The sequence below is a fragment of the Cyprinus carpio genome, chromosome A8 (genome assembly GCF_018340385.1).
Source record: "Cyprinus carpio isolate SPL01 chromosome A8, ASM1834038v1, whole genome shotgun sequence".
Taxonomy (NCBI): Eukaryota; Metazoa; Chordata; class Actinopteri; order Cypriniformes; family Cyprinidae; genus Cyprinus; species Cyprinus carpio.
The window spans coordinates 25,874,609-25,892,569 of record NC_056579.1 but is presented as its reverse complement, the minus strand read 5'-3'; the positions used below and the strand labels follow the sequence as shown (position 1 = coordinate 25,892,569).

Below are 17,961 nucleotides of genomic sequence, written 5' to 3'. Positions count from 1 at the left end.
TCTAAAAGCAAGGAAACGTCAAGAAAAAAAAAAATAAATAAAATATAGAATGACAAAGTCAAGAATTAAAAGAAACCGAATACAAATACGTTTTCACACAAGTTTTAAAAACATCAACTGACGGTGCAGATCTTATATCAGGGGGAAGAGCATTCCACAGTCTAGGTCCAACGACAGAGAAAGCTCGATCCCCTTTAGTTTTAAAACGAGTTCTTGGAACAAAGAGCAGTAAACAATTAAACTCGTGAACAGCTTTACAAACATATAACAAAACCTTATACTGTCTCCGATATTTCACAGGGAGCCAATGAAGCCTTTTCAAAACAGGTGTAATATACTCCCTTTTCTTAATACCAGTCAGGAGCCTCGCTGCCACGTTTTGCACCAGCTCCAATCTTGAGATAAGAGATTGACTAATTCCTACATATAAAGCATTACAGTAATCCAAGCGTGTAGAGATAAATGTGTGAATCACTGTTTCCAGATCAGGAACAGACAAAAAAGATTTCATTTTCGCAATAGTCCTTAACTGATAAAAACAATTTTTTACAACATTTTTAACCTGATGGTCAAACATAAGAGCAGAGTCAAAAATTACACCTAAATTTCTTATTTTAGGCTGAACGTATGTTTCCCATATACCTAGAAAGTCGGCTAAACCACTGTCATCCTTCTTCATCCCAAACACCATGACTTCAGACTTGCTGGCATTTAACTGCAAACAGTTTTGCTGTAACCAACTGATCACCTCCTTTAACCCTCTGGAGTCTAAGGGTATTTTTGGGGCCTGGAGAAGTTTTGTCATGCCCTGACATTTGTGCTTTTTTCAGTATCTTATAAATATTTAAATGGCTAAAGTCTAATCTCACTGTAATCAGCACAAACTGGGCTATAATAATATGTGAGCAGCATGTATGTACAGTCGTGGCCAAAAGTTTTGAGAATTACATAAATATTAGTTTTCAAAAAGTTTGCTGCTAAACTGCTTTTAGATCTTTGTTTCATTTGTTTCTGTGATGTACTGAAATATAACTACAAGCACTTCGTATGTTTCAAAGGCTTTTATCGACAATTACATGACATTTAAGCAAAGAGTCAGTATTTGCAGTGTTGGCCCTTCTTTTTCAGGACCTCTGCAATTCGACTGGGCATGCTCTCAATCAACTTCTGGGCCAAATCCTGACTGATAGCAACCCATTCTTTCATAATAACTTCTTGGAGTTTGTCAGAATTAGTGGGTTTTTTGTTTGTCCACCCACCTCTTGAGGATTGACCACAAGTTCTCAATGGGATTAAGATCTGGGGAGTTTCCAGGCCATGGACCCAAAATTTCAACATTGCTGGAAAATGCATTGTTCTTCACCAAACTGTTGTTGGGTTGTTGGAAGAAGTTGCTGTTGGAGGGTGTTTTGGTACCATTCTTTATTCATGGCTGTGTTTTTGGGCAGAATTGTGAGTGAGCCCACTCCCTTGGATGAGAAGCAACCCCACACATGAATGGTGTCAGGATGCTTTACTGTTGGCATGACACAGGACTAATGGTAGCTCTCACCTTTTCTTCTCCGGACAAGCCTTTTTCCAGATGCCCCAAACAATCGGAAAGGGGCTTCATCGGAGAATATGACTTTGCTCCAGTCCTCAGCAGTCCATTCACTATACTTTCTGCAGAAGATCAGTCTGTCCCTGATGTTTTTTTTTGGAGAGAAGTGGCTTCTTTGCTGCCCTTCTTGACACCAGGCCATCTTCCAAAAGTCTTCGCCTCACTGTGCGTGCAGATGCGCTCACACCTGCCTGCTGCCATTCCTGAGCAAGCTTTGCACTGGTGGCACTCCGATCCCGCAGCTGAATCCTCTTTAGGAGACCATCCTGGCGCTTGCTGGACTTTCTTGGACGCCCTGAAGCCTTTTTACAAGAATTGAACCTCTTTCCTTGAAGTTCTTGATGAACCTATAAATTGTTGATTTAGGTGCAATCTTAGTAGCCACAATATCCTTGCCTGTGAAGCCATTTTTATGCAACGCAATGATGGCTGCACGCGTTTCTTTGCAGGTCACCATGGTTAACAATGGAAGAACAATGATTTCAAGCATCACCCTCCTTTTAACATGTCAAGTCTGCCATTCTAACCCAGTCAGCCTGACATAATGATCTCCAGCCTTGTGCTCGTCAACATTCTCACCTGAGTTAACAAGATGATTACTGAAATGATCTCAGCAGGTCCTTAAATGACAGCAATGAAATGCAGTGGAAAGGTTTTTTTGGGATTAAGTTAATTTTCATGGCAAAGAAGGACTATGCAATTCATCTGATCACTCTTCATAACATTCTGGAGTATATGCAAATTGCTATTATAAAAACTTAAGCAGCAACTTTTCCAATTTCCAATATTTATGTAATTCTCAAAACTTTTGACCACGACTGTACATGATTGTGTTTTTGAGAAAATAAATGTTATGCGTGGTTAGTGAAAAACTAAAAATGTTAAATCACTTGAATAAGGCAATAAAACACATACAGAAAATTGGTTCCCGGGACTTTTGAGAACTGGAGCTTATAGCCTAGAATTTTTTTTTTATAAATGATGTGAAAATCATCTTGTTTTACTCACTTACAGAAAACAATATATTGATTTAAATTTTCTAAGACACTTTTTGTTGGTAAAAGTCATATGTGAGTAGGCATCAACTATCATGAATTCACACCTGAGAAGACAAAGACCTGCATAATGAGCTGCATAATGAGGCTCTCATTCAACTGTGCCACTCTGAGGGATGACTTACAAGAAAGAATGTGAGAAAAAAATAAAAGTATATAATTTTATGTTTGTAGTTTATTAAGAATATATTTAATTATCCCACAACATAATTTAATATCCACTTGTGAGTGCAGTTAAACAGTTTATTAGGAACAATCAAAGCTGACTTTCAAACTGAATTTTTTGCATCATTACTCCAGTCACACAATCATTCAGAAAACCTTTTAACAATCTTATTTTCTACAAAAAACATTTATTTTTATTATTATCATTATTATTATTATTATTATTATTATTAATGTAGAAAAGAGCTGAGAATATTTTTTTCAGGTTTTTTAGGGGGGATAAATTGAAAGAACAGCATTGTTTATTACATTTGTTACAGTTACATTTATTGGTATATTTATATTATTTACATCAAGCTTTTGAATGGTATAGTAGTGTATATTGTTATTAACTTCATAATATTTCACTTGATTATACATTTAGTCAGGAATTATAGTTTGGAAAAAGTCTTTGGAAATAGTCTAACTAGTAAAATGTTTACACGTTATGTGAAAACTAGTACACGTATATAAATAAATGCTCAAGTTTGAGGAAATCCAAATCTCAAATCCTCAACCACATCACATCTTTTTGGGGTGATTTATGTCTTATTCCTCTCATCGCGAAGCAAACAGTAAAATAAAAAAACTTGAAGAACAATCTCGCTGCGTTGTCTTCTGTTGTGTGGGTGTATTTCCGCGCGCTTCAGTGAAACATTTGAATCTCAAAAGCGCGCTCGGCGCGGGGGGCGTGGTCACATTAGAAGATAATGAAGCGAGACGTGAAAAACGGACATCGCGTTGTTTTCATATGGATTACTTTATCTCAGAATATTTGTTTTCGGCAGCACTTGTTTAGTTTAAAAGTAGACATGTCAGGCTTTCTATACATATCTCTCTCATGTCTCTCTGTTGAGTATTCACTGAGTTACAGTTCATTTTAATGAGGCGTTTGTAACTGAAGATCAGCTCAGACAAAGGATGCAGACAGCACTCCTTGTTTGTTATCTTTATTTTATAAGTGCACAAAGTTTTGTTGTTATTATGTCTGTATACAAAAAAAAGTAGACCCTTTACAGATTCGATTGATGTATTGCTCTTATCTGTACGATCAAAACTGAAAGTGTAATTTAAGTTCTTTTCGGGGTTATCAGGAGAAAATACCCCAAAACGCGTATACGCGTTAATCGACTTCAGATGGTTAAACAAGCAACCAGGGATAAATTAGGGCTTGATCCTCCAGCTCCAATCGGTAAATAAATCTGAATGTCATTGGCATATAGGTGATAAAATATACCATATTATATACAGCTGGGTTCGTCAACCATAATTCCTTCCAGGACAGCCAGAAACCTAGGAGTTGTGATGGATCATCAGTTAAGCTTCACAGACCATATTGCTACAATGACCCGGTCCTACAGATTTGCCCTATACAACATTAGGAAGATTAGACCCTTCATATCAGAGCAAGCCACCCAACTTCTTGTCCAAGCTCTTGTTCTCTCCAGACTGGACTATTGTAATGCTCTCCTGGGGGGCCTTCCTGCATATACTATCAAGCCTCTTCAACTGATCCAGAATGCAGCAGCAAAGGTTGTCTTCAATGAGCCAAAAAAAAGTCAAACTTATGTGCCCTCCAGAAGCTTCCATTCTGCAAGTGAACGGCACCTTGTGGTGCCATCCCAAAGAGGTTCAAAATCACTCTCACGGACCTTTTCCTGGACTGTGCCCGGCTGGTGGAATGTCCTCCTAATTCAAACATCCGAGTCTTTACTCGTTTTCGAAAAACATCTAAAGACTCATCTTTTTCGCCAGCACTTGACCAACTAATACTAGCACTTACCTTTTCTTGTCTATCCTATTCTTGGGAAGAAAAAAAAGTTAAAATAAAATAAACCCTTGCCACGGGTTCTGTGCTAGACTAACTGAGACTTGTCATGGCACTTGTATAGTGTTGTTGTTCTCTCGTTGGTCTGATTGCTTCTATTGTTCTCATTTGTAAGTCGCTTTGGATAAAAGAGTCTGCTAAATGATTAAATGTAAATGTATATATAATTATTTTATTTTTGAGCAGTTGTTCTGAGAATACTATCTCCCACCCAAAGCACGATAATTTAGGTCATTTTTTTATTAAAGGAGGCTGCTTTTTTGTGCTTTACTGAGAAAAAGAAAATAGGAGAGTCACACATGTAGACTGAGCAGCAGCTACTGTTAATGCTGATGGGCTCTGAGTTATTTAATATAAGCCTAGTTCCAAAATCAAATCACTGAGGGTGCTTCTGAAATTTAATGCACATATATTTTGACATTTATTTTGTCCTGTGATTATCACTATGACTGTTTACATGTGCACAAATAATTAGATTAACCAGAGGAAAAATGTATTGCTCGTTGGTTGCTCTTCCTATGCTCAGGATACTTAGATGAGATTCTCATATATCGCTCATTTTAGTTTCAACAGCATTTCAGATGTTTCCCCTAAAATTCCTTTGGAGAAACAGAAGTAGACATAAATGAGACTTGAGAAATATTTGAGAAAAAAAAAAAAGCCAAAACATGTGTTGGAAAAACACAGAATATCTCTTTATTGTATTGCTGCAATCTCGATCAAGACTCCATTATAGGAATAGTTTATTGCTCAGAGTTTGCACTTTCTAAACTCAGGAGACTTAGTTGTGATTCTCATGTATTTCTCATTTTAGTATCAACAGTGTCTCAGATGTTTTTCCTAAAATTCCATAGTAGAAATAAAAGTAGACAACTGAGACATGAGAATGTTCTGAGAGAAAGGACAAAATGAGAATGGACTGTGATAAACATCTCAGATCTCTTTATTGTCTTGCTATAATCTCTTTCAAGACTCTTAGATAAATGTTTTACTGCTTAGTGGTTGCTCTTTCTATTTTTCTTGATTACATTGGGATTTTTCATCTTTAGGGCCTTATTTTAATGATCTAAGCACATGGGCACATGGTGTCCGAATCCACTTTTGCTAGTTTAAGGAGGAGAAAATGGTCAGCGCGTCCGGGCACATGGTCTAAACAGGTTGTCCCTATTCTCTTAATGAGTAATGGGTGTCATCTCCCATTCCCTTTAAGAGCCAGTTGCGCTCGTGCCATGACGGATTTGCTATTTAAATGGCGAAATTTGAAAGCGCAAAGACTGAACGCGTCCCCAGAAAGGAAACGGAGCTTCTTTTGCGCGAGCAAATAGGTAGCATAATTCTGATACATGCGATGATATCCATCATGACATGTAGACATATTTATATTATATTTAGCCTACACAATAATATTATTTTACATTATAATCCTTTTATTTTTAATATTTGGCATGTTTGTGTGCTGCTGTGCATTCCTGTGTGTGTAATAAGCAGCATGTACGCACGAAAAATACCTTTATCTTGGACTCAAACTCATGCAGTCTGAGGTGCAGTGCCTTCACATCGATGTGCTGCCCAAAAGGCTCTGACAGGTTATTCTACTCTCAGTATACCAAGCAGTGATTTTCTTATATGTCTCATTGAGATAATAAAGTAAGCTTTGTCTTAAGATGTATTCAATTTTATTTTAGGAAAATCTTTAAACTTTTACTAATAATGTAAAAACTAAAACTATCATTTAAATAGTATTAAACATTTCAGAATATCATGGGTTAATAGTTTAAATTTATCTTCAATGCCCAGCATTGTATATACAGCACATTTTCAAAGACTTATATAAGTGCAAGATGTTTAGTATAAAATCAATACTTTCTTTTTAACAAATGTAACACTATAGTGTACAGGCCCAATGGGGATGCTAGAGAGTGCTCAAATGAAATTAATAGCACCCTCAGTTAAAGCTGTAATAATGGCATTTCATTGCAAATTTGGTAAACTATTTAGTGTGTTATGTCTGGAGACTGGTTTCTATTCAATGTGATTGTGCACCTTTGAGCAATGTAGCCAATCACAGACATATCTGTTGATTTCTTGAATACAATAAACAGTCAAAAGGCTTTTAAGTTAAAATCCACTCACTGCTCAGGACACTTGAGTTTTTGTTCAGGTGTTGTGTTCAGCACAAACCATCTCATTACAACAACGTGTAGATGCAATTTAAATAAAAGATTCATTGTGCGGCATTAAGAACTTCACTGATTATAACCTAACTTTGTGAGGTTGCAATGAACTAAGATAAGTGATTACAAGAGAGTGCTCTTTGTACCATAGCAATGGATGGCGTTTACATAAATACAGGTGCATCTCAATAAATTAGAATGTCGTGGAAAAGTTAATTTCAGTAATTCTACTCAAATTGTGAAAATCGTGACTGAAGTAGTTTAAGTCTTTGGTTCTTTTAATTGTGATGATTTTGGCTCACATTTAACAAAACCCCACCAATTCATCTCAACAAATTAGAATATGGTGACATACCAATCAGCTAATCAACTCAAAACACCTGCAAAAGTTTCCTGAGCCTTCAAAATGGTCTCTCAGTTTGGTTCAATAGGCTACACAATCATGGGGAAGACTGCTGATATGACAGTTGTCCAGAAGACAAGGTGGGTAAGCCACAAACATTCATTGCCAAAGAAGCTGGCTGTATCCAAGAATGTTAACAGAAAGCTGAGTGGAAGGAAAAAGTGTGGAAGAAAAAGAACCACAGCCAACTGAGAGAACCGCAGCCTTATGAGGATTGTCAAGCAAAATCGATTCAAGAATTTGAGTGAACTTCATAAGGAATGGACTGAGGCTGGGGTCAAGGCATCAATAGCCACCACACACAGATGTGTCAAGGAATTTGGCTACAGTTGTCATATTCCTCTTGTTAAGCCACTCCTGAGGCATCTTACCTGGGCTAAGAAGAAGAAGAACTGGACTGTTGCCCAGTGGTCCAAAGTCCTCTTTTCAGATGAGAGCAAGTGTTGTATTTCATTTGGAAACCAAGATCCTAGAGTCTGGAGGAAGGGAGAAGCTCATAGCCCAAGTTGCTTGAAGTCCAGTGTTATGTTTCCACAGTCTATGATGATTTGGTGAGCAATGTCATCTGCTGGTGTTGGTCCATTGTGTTTTTTTGAAAACCAAACTCACTGCACCCGTTTACCAAGAAATTTTGGAGCACTTCATGCTTCCTTCTGCTGACCAGCTTTTTGAAGATGCTGGTTTCATTTTCCAGCAGGATTTGGCACCTGCCCACACTGCCAAAAGCACCAAAAGTTGGTTAAATGACCATGGTGTTGGTGTGCTTGATCAGACCTGAACCCCATAGAGAATCTATGGGGTATTGTCAAGAGGAAACTGAGAAACAAGAGACCAAAAAATGCAGATGAGCTGAAGGCCACTGTCAAAGATACCTGGGCTTCCATAACACCTCAGCAGTGCCACAAACTGATCACCTCCATGCCATGCTGAATTGAGGAAGTAATTAAAGCAAAAGGAGCCTCTACCAAGTATTGAGTACATGTACAGTAAATGAACATACTTTCCAGAAGGCCAACAATTCACTAAAAAAGTTTTTTTTTTTTTTTTAATCGGTCTTATGAAGTATTCCAATTTGTTGAGACAGTGAATTGGTGGGTTTTTGTTAAATGTGAGCCAAAATCATCACAATTAAAAGAACCAAAGACTTAAACTACTTCAGTCTGTGTGCATTGAATTTATTTAGTAACCAAGTTTCACAATTTGAGTTGAATTACTGAAATAAATTAACTTTTCCACATTCTAATTTATTGAGGTGCACCTGTACACACACACACACACACATATATATATATATAGAGAGAGAGAGAGAGAGAGAGAGAGAGAGAGAGAGAGAACCCTCACTAATTTAAGAAGCACCCTCAGTGATTTGATTGTGGAGCCGGGCCTGCTAGTGTACCAGCGTTTTTTTTTTTTTTTTTTTTTTACCCCTTAACTGTCACCGTCCCACCTGTGGGACGCTTGGCGCTCTTTTTTTGTTGTCCTTTTTCTCTATAAAATCTTATAGGAATCATCATAAAATATATATTATTTGAAAGCTTAGAAGCCCAAGATTCATCCTGTGAAAACCATTTTGAAATCGGATGTGGCGTTACCATGGAAATAGTACTTTAAAATCTTATGGCGGTCTCCTCCCCCTTAGTGGGCAGTGTCAAGGGTCAAATTACAAAATGCATTACGGTCTTTTAGAATCAAAACTTTTTATAATCGTGGCTACAAACATATCATTGGAAAGGTCTGAGTCTCAGGATTCCATATTTGGTGGTTATTTTGAGTATTGAAGTAAAATTGACAGAGAAATCCAGGGAAAAAAATTCATTAAACAAAATTCAAAGGAGTTTTGATGGCTCCCAGTGGCTGTTTGTGGTATGACGCCCTAAATAAAATCTCACAGGAACCTCAATTTTTTTCATATCAAACTTCAAATTTGGAACATAACTTATTTAGACACATGGCTTTAATTGTATACCAATTTTAGAGTAAAACCTGACATTTAAAAAAACAATTGTATAATTAAAAGGAATAATATTAATGAGACATTTGTATAATTAAAAGGAATAATAGTAGCTAATAGTCTCTTATTGTCCTGTTTTGGCTGAGCCATCGATAGAACAAACAAAACAAGCCCTAAAAATGTATAAAATAAGACTAATAATATTATACAGACACATCATATTTAAGGGCATCAGATGATTTGTTAATTGCCTTTAATACATTACACTTTCAATTAAACATTTGCAATGGATTTGTAAAAGTTGTTTTTATGCATGTTTGGCCGGAGTTTTCATTGCATTTACATTGCTTTGACCAGCAGACATCACCAGCATGTGGTGTTTCAGCACTTTGAAATAGTGAATCATTTTGCAAAGCAATTGGTTCAATGAATTCTCTCATAAACTTGCCATTATAGCCAAAGTATTTTTGCAGTAAGTTTAGCTAATAGCTCTTAGATAATTAATTATTAATACATTTTATTGTTTTTTGTAATTATTGTTATATTAAAGAGAATGTAACTACCATACCCCCCTCACCCCGTCTTAACCACTTTCTAGACAAACCTAGCAAAATGCTTAATGTACAGGTTTTATTTTTCTCTTTGGATTACTGGGTCATTTTTTGGTAAACTGTTTATAAAACAAGGAGAGTGTGTCCACCATTTTTAATTTCTTTAAACTCCCACTAGACTGTTGTTCCAATTTTCATCTCAACTCTATTCAGTTCATCTTTAGAAAATGGCAAAAAGTTGTTATTATTAGGGGCCAAGCACAGAATTATTCCTCTGATTCCTTGGCTCATGCAGAGTTGAATGCATACTAAAATAAAAATTTTGAATTATTTGAAAAACCTACTTTTTTTTAACTTGTCCTAGACCATTTGTCTGGTTTTCAACAAAATTGGCTCAGATCAACTTCAGCCCATGCTGGCAAAAAGTTGATTACTTGATTAGTCGAACTGATATCGAATAACAAATTTGAACCAAAAGAGCACAACAAAATGGATGTGATGCAATATCTCTGCAATGCTTTAGCATATTCAAACCAAACTTGGTGTGTTTTATAATAACCATGACCTGAGCGTACCTACACAGTTTTGGTACAGTAAGATATGAAAAACTTACATTTTTACTAATAACTTTTAAACGGTTTGGCCAAAAATCACAAGACTGGTGGCATATCATCATGAAACTAAGTATGTGTCTTCAGGACCATGCCCTGGAGGTACTTAAAAGTCATTTGTCATTTGACTGGTCTTGTTAGATTGCTTGGATAATGCCAAGAACATTGTATGCCAATTATGCCATAATCACCTGAAATTTCTGTCCACCATTTTAAATTTACTTTGAAACCATACTTGTTTTAACTCCTCCTGGACCGTTGGTCTGATTTTCACCAAATTTGACTGAGATTATCATCAGACCATGCTGGCAAAAACTGATAGATTTCGTGTTGATAGGCAAAATGGTTTTCATTTACCACATTAAGAAATTTGACAAATTGCATTTGTTTATCAAAAGTGATAAACCATTAGATCATATTGCTAATGACTAAATATAAGGTTATTCTGGCATTTTGAGTAAAATCACCTTAAAATGTATTTAATTATTCATTGCATTTGGTCTGATCCTCCTTGCCATGCTTGCTCCTCATTCAACCTCTGCTGTGCTTGGCCCCTTAATTGATGCTTGCAGCTATATTTATTATTATTATTTGTAATCATAAACATTATTGTTTAAAGCATTAACTAATTTGATGGCATGATGGCAAACTGAATTTGTGGCTGTATCTTTGCAATGCTTTGGAAACAAAATTCCTGAGCTCATGCTCAGTCAAATGTATACAATAGTTTCAATTTCTGCCATTTTGAAGTTTTGGAAAAACTTTTTTTTTAAGCTTGTCTTAGACGGCTCTTCACCAAAATTGGCTTAGATCATCATGAGGCTATGCTGGCAAAAAGTTATAGAATTCAAGTTGAATTCATTTAGCGCATCAAATCCTAAGGGGATGCCAAAATGGACATTAAGATTTAAAATATCAAAATTTAGGTTTCTCCATTAAAGGTTGCAAAGTTTCGGCACAATACCACCAAGAGATTTAAAAATTTATATTTTTGCTTAATGCATAATTACTATAACAAATATTAGTCGCAGCAACATAATGCATCCATTTAGATGTCTCATCTCTAATATGTTCCAATTAAGCAGTAAATATATATTGTTTATTGGGGGGGGGGGGGTTCTCCCTCATCTTTCCCCATTACATTATTTGTGACTTTAATTGTGAACCAAGTTGTAAACCTTAAATCTACCTTAGTATTCAGTGCATTTCCAGTGCTCTGCAAAACCTACAGTAAGAGAGTGGCATCACCACTAAATTTAAATAGTGTGCTAAATGGCTTACCGGTCTGCCTAACGAAAGGGCAATTAAAATTAAACACATTATTGAAAACCAATATGTAATGCATTTACTGTAATGACATTACAGAAATGAAAAAACAAAAGCAAAACGAAACAAAACCTGTCAAAAAAAAGTCAACAATGAGCAATAAGGCTCTGGTACTCACTTGATAATGCATAGTTTTGTCTCCATTAGTGACCAAACTGATTTCCTCCACAGATTCCTTCTCTCTATTTTTTTTCATTACCTTCACTTCTAGGCGACTGCGTAGAATTACTGCGGCATTTCCTACAAAAAGAACAATATGAATATATATATTCATTGAATATATTCATTTTTCTCAAATTCAATATCCTGGATACAAGGTAAATAACTGCAAAATGCTGCTGCATACTTTTTGAAATAGCCTTTGGGCTACCTTGTGTAAACTGTCTAGGCAGGCAACTAGCTAGATTTTGAAATACAACTACAGTTTTCATGAAAAGAAATATCTGCCCTTTACCTCACTATCTGTTACACAAGAGCAATAACATTCTTATAAATTGATACTTCCAAACACAATACAGCTGCAGAGGTGTAAAGACTAAACCAGATTGAACAGTCCAATATATCAGACCCTTTTGTCAACCTGGAACCGAGGAAAGTGTTACAAATATAAACTGTGAATAATCAGATGTCCTCTCACAGTGTAATGACTTACCTTCTATAACCTGGGTGACCTGAGATTGGTATGTGTCGAACTTAAATGGCGTAAGGAATCCCAGAGAACCCAAATGGAAGGCCATGACAGGAGGCACACTCTCCTATATCATACACACATGTACATTTAGGCTTTTAAGGGGTGTTCATATGGAAAACAATCTGAAGCAACAAAGCTACTAGAAGTCATTCAATTTCAAATAGAGCCCAGAATTTCTGGCAATATAAATGACATGAAGTGAGCATGCCCAATGCTGTGATTAAGTGAGAAAAGGTTAATTTTATGCAAATGAGCAGTGACTAGGGCTTCAAAATGCACTGAAAATAAAGATAACAAACAGTGAAAATCCTGATGTGTTAAAGGTTTCTACATTTTTTGCAAAATACATAATTGTTGAGCATATAAATGCATAGTTTACTAGATAGATTTAGTTCATAAGACTTCAGTGTCAGTAACTTCAACCTGTCCTAATAAATGAGTTTTAAGCAGTCTGAACCTCAGATTTTATTTTATTTTGATGGTGGTGCATGAGGAACATGAAGAAACAAAGGGAACAATTCTCTGAGTTTACATCACAAGCTCACTGACTAAGTTCTGAACTCTATAAATATCAGTTTAACTCTGCAGTGCAGACAGCTTTATTACAACAGAAATATTCAAAGAAGTGTAGAACTCTGCAGATAGACAATCTATAGCTTGGGGGAGGGAGTGGGGGTGCTCATCATGTGAATGAGACACAACATCAGTGCTCTGAAGGCCTACTCCAGAGAACAGAGTGGAGAGAACCCTCAGTCAAAATCATAGCTGAACTGCAAACAAGGAACACAATGGACATGACTTCGTATAGCAGTATATATAGGGGTACAACTATTGCAATTATTTTGAGTACAAAGTACTCGTGTAACATGGCACATTCCTCTAAATGCACTGCTCAACTGCTGTCACCTGAAATGGCATTTGGTGAAGCTGACAAGCAGAATTAATCATAAGCATGTAGAACAACAAATGTTTAGTAGCACAAAGGCCAAATCAAAGGCACAGGCCATCCAGTCTGCTGCCGAGCTTCTCAGAGTCCAGAGTGGAAGACAGAAATCTAAGAAAATCAAAAGAGATCATACAGCAAGCTTTTGGATTTTACACAACCCCCTACATGTAACTCCCACAAGAGAAACACTGCATGAAAGTAAAAATTGAAGGTAAACACTTAGAGTCTGAAAAAAATTAAATCAACAATGGATGGCACAAGAGTGTCCTTGTGAAAGCACTGATGACGCAGCACTGGAGGGCAGCATGGTGCTGTTCCCTATCTGTCGGTCACTACGAGTTACGTCGAACAACATATGGGGTCTCACTTGGGAGGCCAATGAGTTTAAGAGAAAACGGCAATGAAAATTGGCTAGTGGATTTTGCATGCTGAGCCACTCCCTGAGCCTGCGGGTATATAAGGTGACAGCGTGCATCCACTCATTCAGATTTTTGCTTCGGAGCCGAGGAGTCGATGTTCTATATTTGCTACAAAGCCATTCATCATTCTGTTCATGAAGAGCTGTTCCTGGTTGGTGTGACGGCGCAGTACAGTGGTGTCCCTGCAGCAGTGATTCCCCTGGGCGCTTCAGCTGAAAGAGCTGTTTTTCCTAAAAGAGCAAATCACGACGATTTACGTCTTTTTCAAGATGCTGTTTTGTCCATGTCCTTCTGGATGCGGTCATTTCCTATCCTCGGTTGACGCTCACGAGCGTTGTCTTCAGTGTCTGGGCATCCAACACGCTGAAGCGGCACTCGTGGATGACTCATGCGTCTGTTGTGGGTGTATGAGCATGCTCGAGCCAGGGAAACCGGGATGGGTGGCGGCAGAGTGGTCTGCTGTGCCTTCTCGCGGCGGTCCCAGCTTGTCTTTTGGTGCATCGCCCGAAGATCAATTGTCGATTGCAGCATCGGTGGATGGGCTATCGGTCTCTGAGGATGAGGATTCGGCAGAGCTGCCCCCCTCGGGTGTTGTCGCTGCTGCCAAATCTGTCCCATAACTGTCGACCATGCTTGCCCGGGCAGCCATGAGCATTGGGCTGGAGGTGACTACATCGCCCAGCCCTGAGCACTCGCGGCTGGATGATTAGTTTCTCGGCACGGAGCGTGGCTCACAACCGTGTTCTGCTCCGGTTCCTGTCTTCCCAGAGGTGCATGAAGAGGTGACAAAGTCGTAGATGGCCCCTTTTACGGCCAGAAGCTGCTCGTCTCCCTCTTCCATCCTCACCACCCTCGATGGCGGGGTAGCAAGGGGGTATGTGGACATTCCCCAGGTGTAGAGAGCGGTTGCGGTGCACTTGTGCCCTCAAAACGTTGCCACTTAGAGGTTTCATCCGCGTCTCCCGTCTAAAGCCTGTAAGCTGTCAGCGGCTCTAGCTGCCAAACCTTACAGTGCTACGGGCCAAGCTGCCTCTGCTCTGCATGCCATGGCTATCCTGCAGGTACATCAAGCCAAGGCGCTAAAAAAAAACTTTGATATCAAGACACACAAAGTTTGTTTTCTCGATGCTCCCATCTCCCAGGCGTGCCTGTTCGGTAACACTGTCGAGGCCTTTCCCGGCAGTTCTCGGTGGTGCAAAAGCAGACTGAGGCCATTCAACACATCTTGCCCCGACATAATCCTCCAGCTGCCACCATTCCATCGTGAGGTGGAGGTGGCGGAGACAGTGTCACTCCTTCCCCCGGAGGAGGGCCGGGTGGAGAATACTCAGTTTTCTTTTCTTTTTGTTCTGCCATTGGTCCAACGGCCAGCGGTACCCACATTTTCAATAAAAGAGCAATTTCCCTTTCCTCCAAGTTGCAAGGCTTGTGGGTTGACAATGAGTGACGCACTGCCTCCTCATTCTCACCCGCGACGCCCCCTATCGCCAGTGGCCAAGTGGTCACAGTTCGGAGACGCAACGCCTCTTCACGCACCTCTGGCCAGTTCCTTCGGGAACACGGGGAGTTTTGCTGTGATGACTCAGAACGCAATGCTTTCTGGGCCATCAAACACGATTCCCCATCGCTGCACCACTGTGGGTACGTCGACTGTCCCTTTGGTGCCACTCGTACAGAGTTTGGGGGTGTGATTTGCGCTACCCAACCTGTCCCATTGGCTCATTCGGACGGTTCGACTCGGCTATGTGATTCAGTTCACCTGGCGACCTCCCAAGTTCAATGAATTTCTCGGGACTTCAGTGGCAGTCCGGGATGCCGCTGTCTTGTGCGTGGAGATTGCTGTCCTAGTGGCGAAGGATGCAATCGAGTCAGTCCCTCCAGCCGAGATGAGGAAGTGGTTTTACAGCCCTTACTTCATCGTACCCTAGAAAAGCAGTGGCCTTCGACCTATCTTGGATCTGAATTGGGCCCTGCAGAAGCTCCCGTTGAAAATGTTGACGCAGAAATGTATTATCAAATGCGTTCAAGCCCAGGATTGGTTTGCAGCAATCGACCTGTAGGATGCGTATTTTCATTTCTCGATTTTCCCTTGCCACAGACCGTTTCTGCGGTTTGCGTTCAACATTTTCTAGAACAAAAGCGAGAATTTTTTCACCATTATTGCAGTTTATTATTAATGACATGACAATTGAAGGTCTAACAGCTTGCATCCACACTAATGCACAGTTCTGTTTTGACATATCAGATGTTTTAACCTCTCTGTTTACAATCGGCAAGCCACAAGAATTCTTCAGAGGACATACACACACACACAAGTGCACATGAGCAACTGAAAGCAGCTGTCTGTCAGTCAGTGATTTTTGTATTTCAAATACATGCTGAATTCCAAACTGCATAAATGATGACTTCGTAAGGCATTTACTTAAAACATAGAGACCATACATAGTATGAGCAAACACTGAGCAAAATCCAAGGTTTTCCAAAGTTACATATCTGTATAATAAAGCTTGATATCATTTGGCCTAGTAATTTACTTTGAACTTTACAAATAGTATCAAAGTTTGGATACTTTGCTCACACAAGTCATCAAGTAACTGCGGTTGCATCTGAAAACCTGAGAATTTTATTTATTTGTTTTCTATTATCATGCTATTATCATGGGATATTGAAGGCACAAATCGTGTTTTAGCTCCAGCAATAAAATCGAGTGTGAACGAATGATAATACAAAAATGTAACAAAACATATTTTATAATGTTATTTCTATTTCTTTGACAGTGCACTTTGATTTGAACTATTCTGTCAGTATTAAATCAGTTTAGAAAAGATTTTCAAACCTGGAAGAGAGAAGAAGCATACAGCAAAGTCCCATCTCCTCCCAAACAAATGATGAAGTCGACACAATTGGAAATATCATCATAATCTATGAAACATGTAAAGAAGTTGCACATCAGTTTTACAAATTGCTAAGCAGTTTTTATAGTCATTGCAATAGTTTTCCTATAATACACTATATGGACAAAAGCATTGGGACACTCAGAGGTGTAGCAATAGGTCAGGCAAGGCAGGCAATTGCCTGGGGCCCCGCATTTTGCCCCCTTTCGCATTATGCTGGATGTACTTGCTTTTTCCTCGTGATGTGTCGGCTGCCGTTTTCAAACTGGGACAGTCCTTACTTGTGCATTTGCTAATTTAAACAGGAAGAGGACTTATCCATCTGGGAGCCAGAAGTGGAAAAAAAACAAGAAGAGGAGGAAAAGAGGAAACATGATAGCAGTAAATGATGGAGATAAGATTGACTTAAGGATAATTATATAACAAACAAATGTTATCGTTGTTAATTCCATCTTATGTCCCATTACTAATAGGGTTACTGGGAAAAACTGTGTGCTCTCAGAAAACTGTATATAAGAAGTTTAAACTCATATGGTTTAAAACTCATGATTTCATCATGATTTCAAAACTCATACAATAAAAAAACTAAAATCAGAAAAAAAACACATCATGGTTTAAAACTCATGATTTCATCATGATAAACATGATAATCAGAACCAAAACAGATGTTTTTAGCAGGTCTGAGCTGCAATGACACAGCTCTATTCTGTAAAGGGGGACAGCAAGCAGCAGTTCATTACACAGGCCCGAAAAACAGCTTGTTTCTGCTTCCACTCAAAATAGGCATTTTCAGAATTTGTATAATAAATGATCTGTGGAGTATTTTGATCTAAAACTTCAAAGACACATTCTGGGGACACTAGAGACTTACATTACATATTTTAAAAAGGGGCATAATAGTTAGAGAGTTGTGGCCTAATGGTTAGAGAGTTTGACTCCTAACCCTAAGGTTGTGGGTTCGAGTCTCGGGCCGGCAATACCATGACTGAGGTGCCCTTGAGCAAGGCACCAAACCCCCAACTGCTCCCCGGGCGCCGCAGCATAAATGATACCCACTGCTCCGGGTGTGTGTTCACTGCTGTGTGTGTGCACTTTGGATGGGTTAAATGCAGAGCACGAATCCTGAGTATGGGTCACCATACTTGGCTGTATCTCATGTCACTTTGTCACACTTTGTCACTTTAATATGTCACCTTTAAAGCTCTCCTTTGATGTGTCTTTTTTAGGCAATGTTTGAAAAAATTAATTTTTTAATGATTTTTAAATGAATTAAAAAAAAAAAAACGAAATATTTAATGCATTATTTAA

At 38.5% G+C, this 17,961-nt stretch overlaps 1 protein-coding gene across 7 annotated transcripts in view; it reads right to left on the bottom strand.

Moving 5' to 3' along the window:
• The window catches only part of nadka (NAD kinase a), a 77,631-nt gene that overhangs the window by 15,560 nt on the left and 44,110 nt on the right, over positions 1-17,961 (bottom strand). For all 7 annotated transcript variants that reach the window (XM_042762958.1, XM_042762955.1, XM_042762957.1 and 4 more), the window contains exons 6-8: positions 16,596-16,681; positions 12,356-12,458; positions 11,822-11,943 (exon numbers count right to left, since the gene is read on the bottom strand). In XM_042762958.1, the coding sequence (XP_042618892.1) occupies positions 11,822-11,943; positions 12,356-12,458; positions 16,596-16,681 (311 nt within the window). The remainder of the gene's footprint in view (positions 1-11,821; positions 11,944-12,355; positions 12,459-16,595; positions 16,682-17,961) is intronic.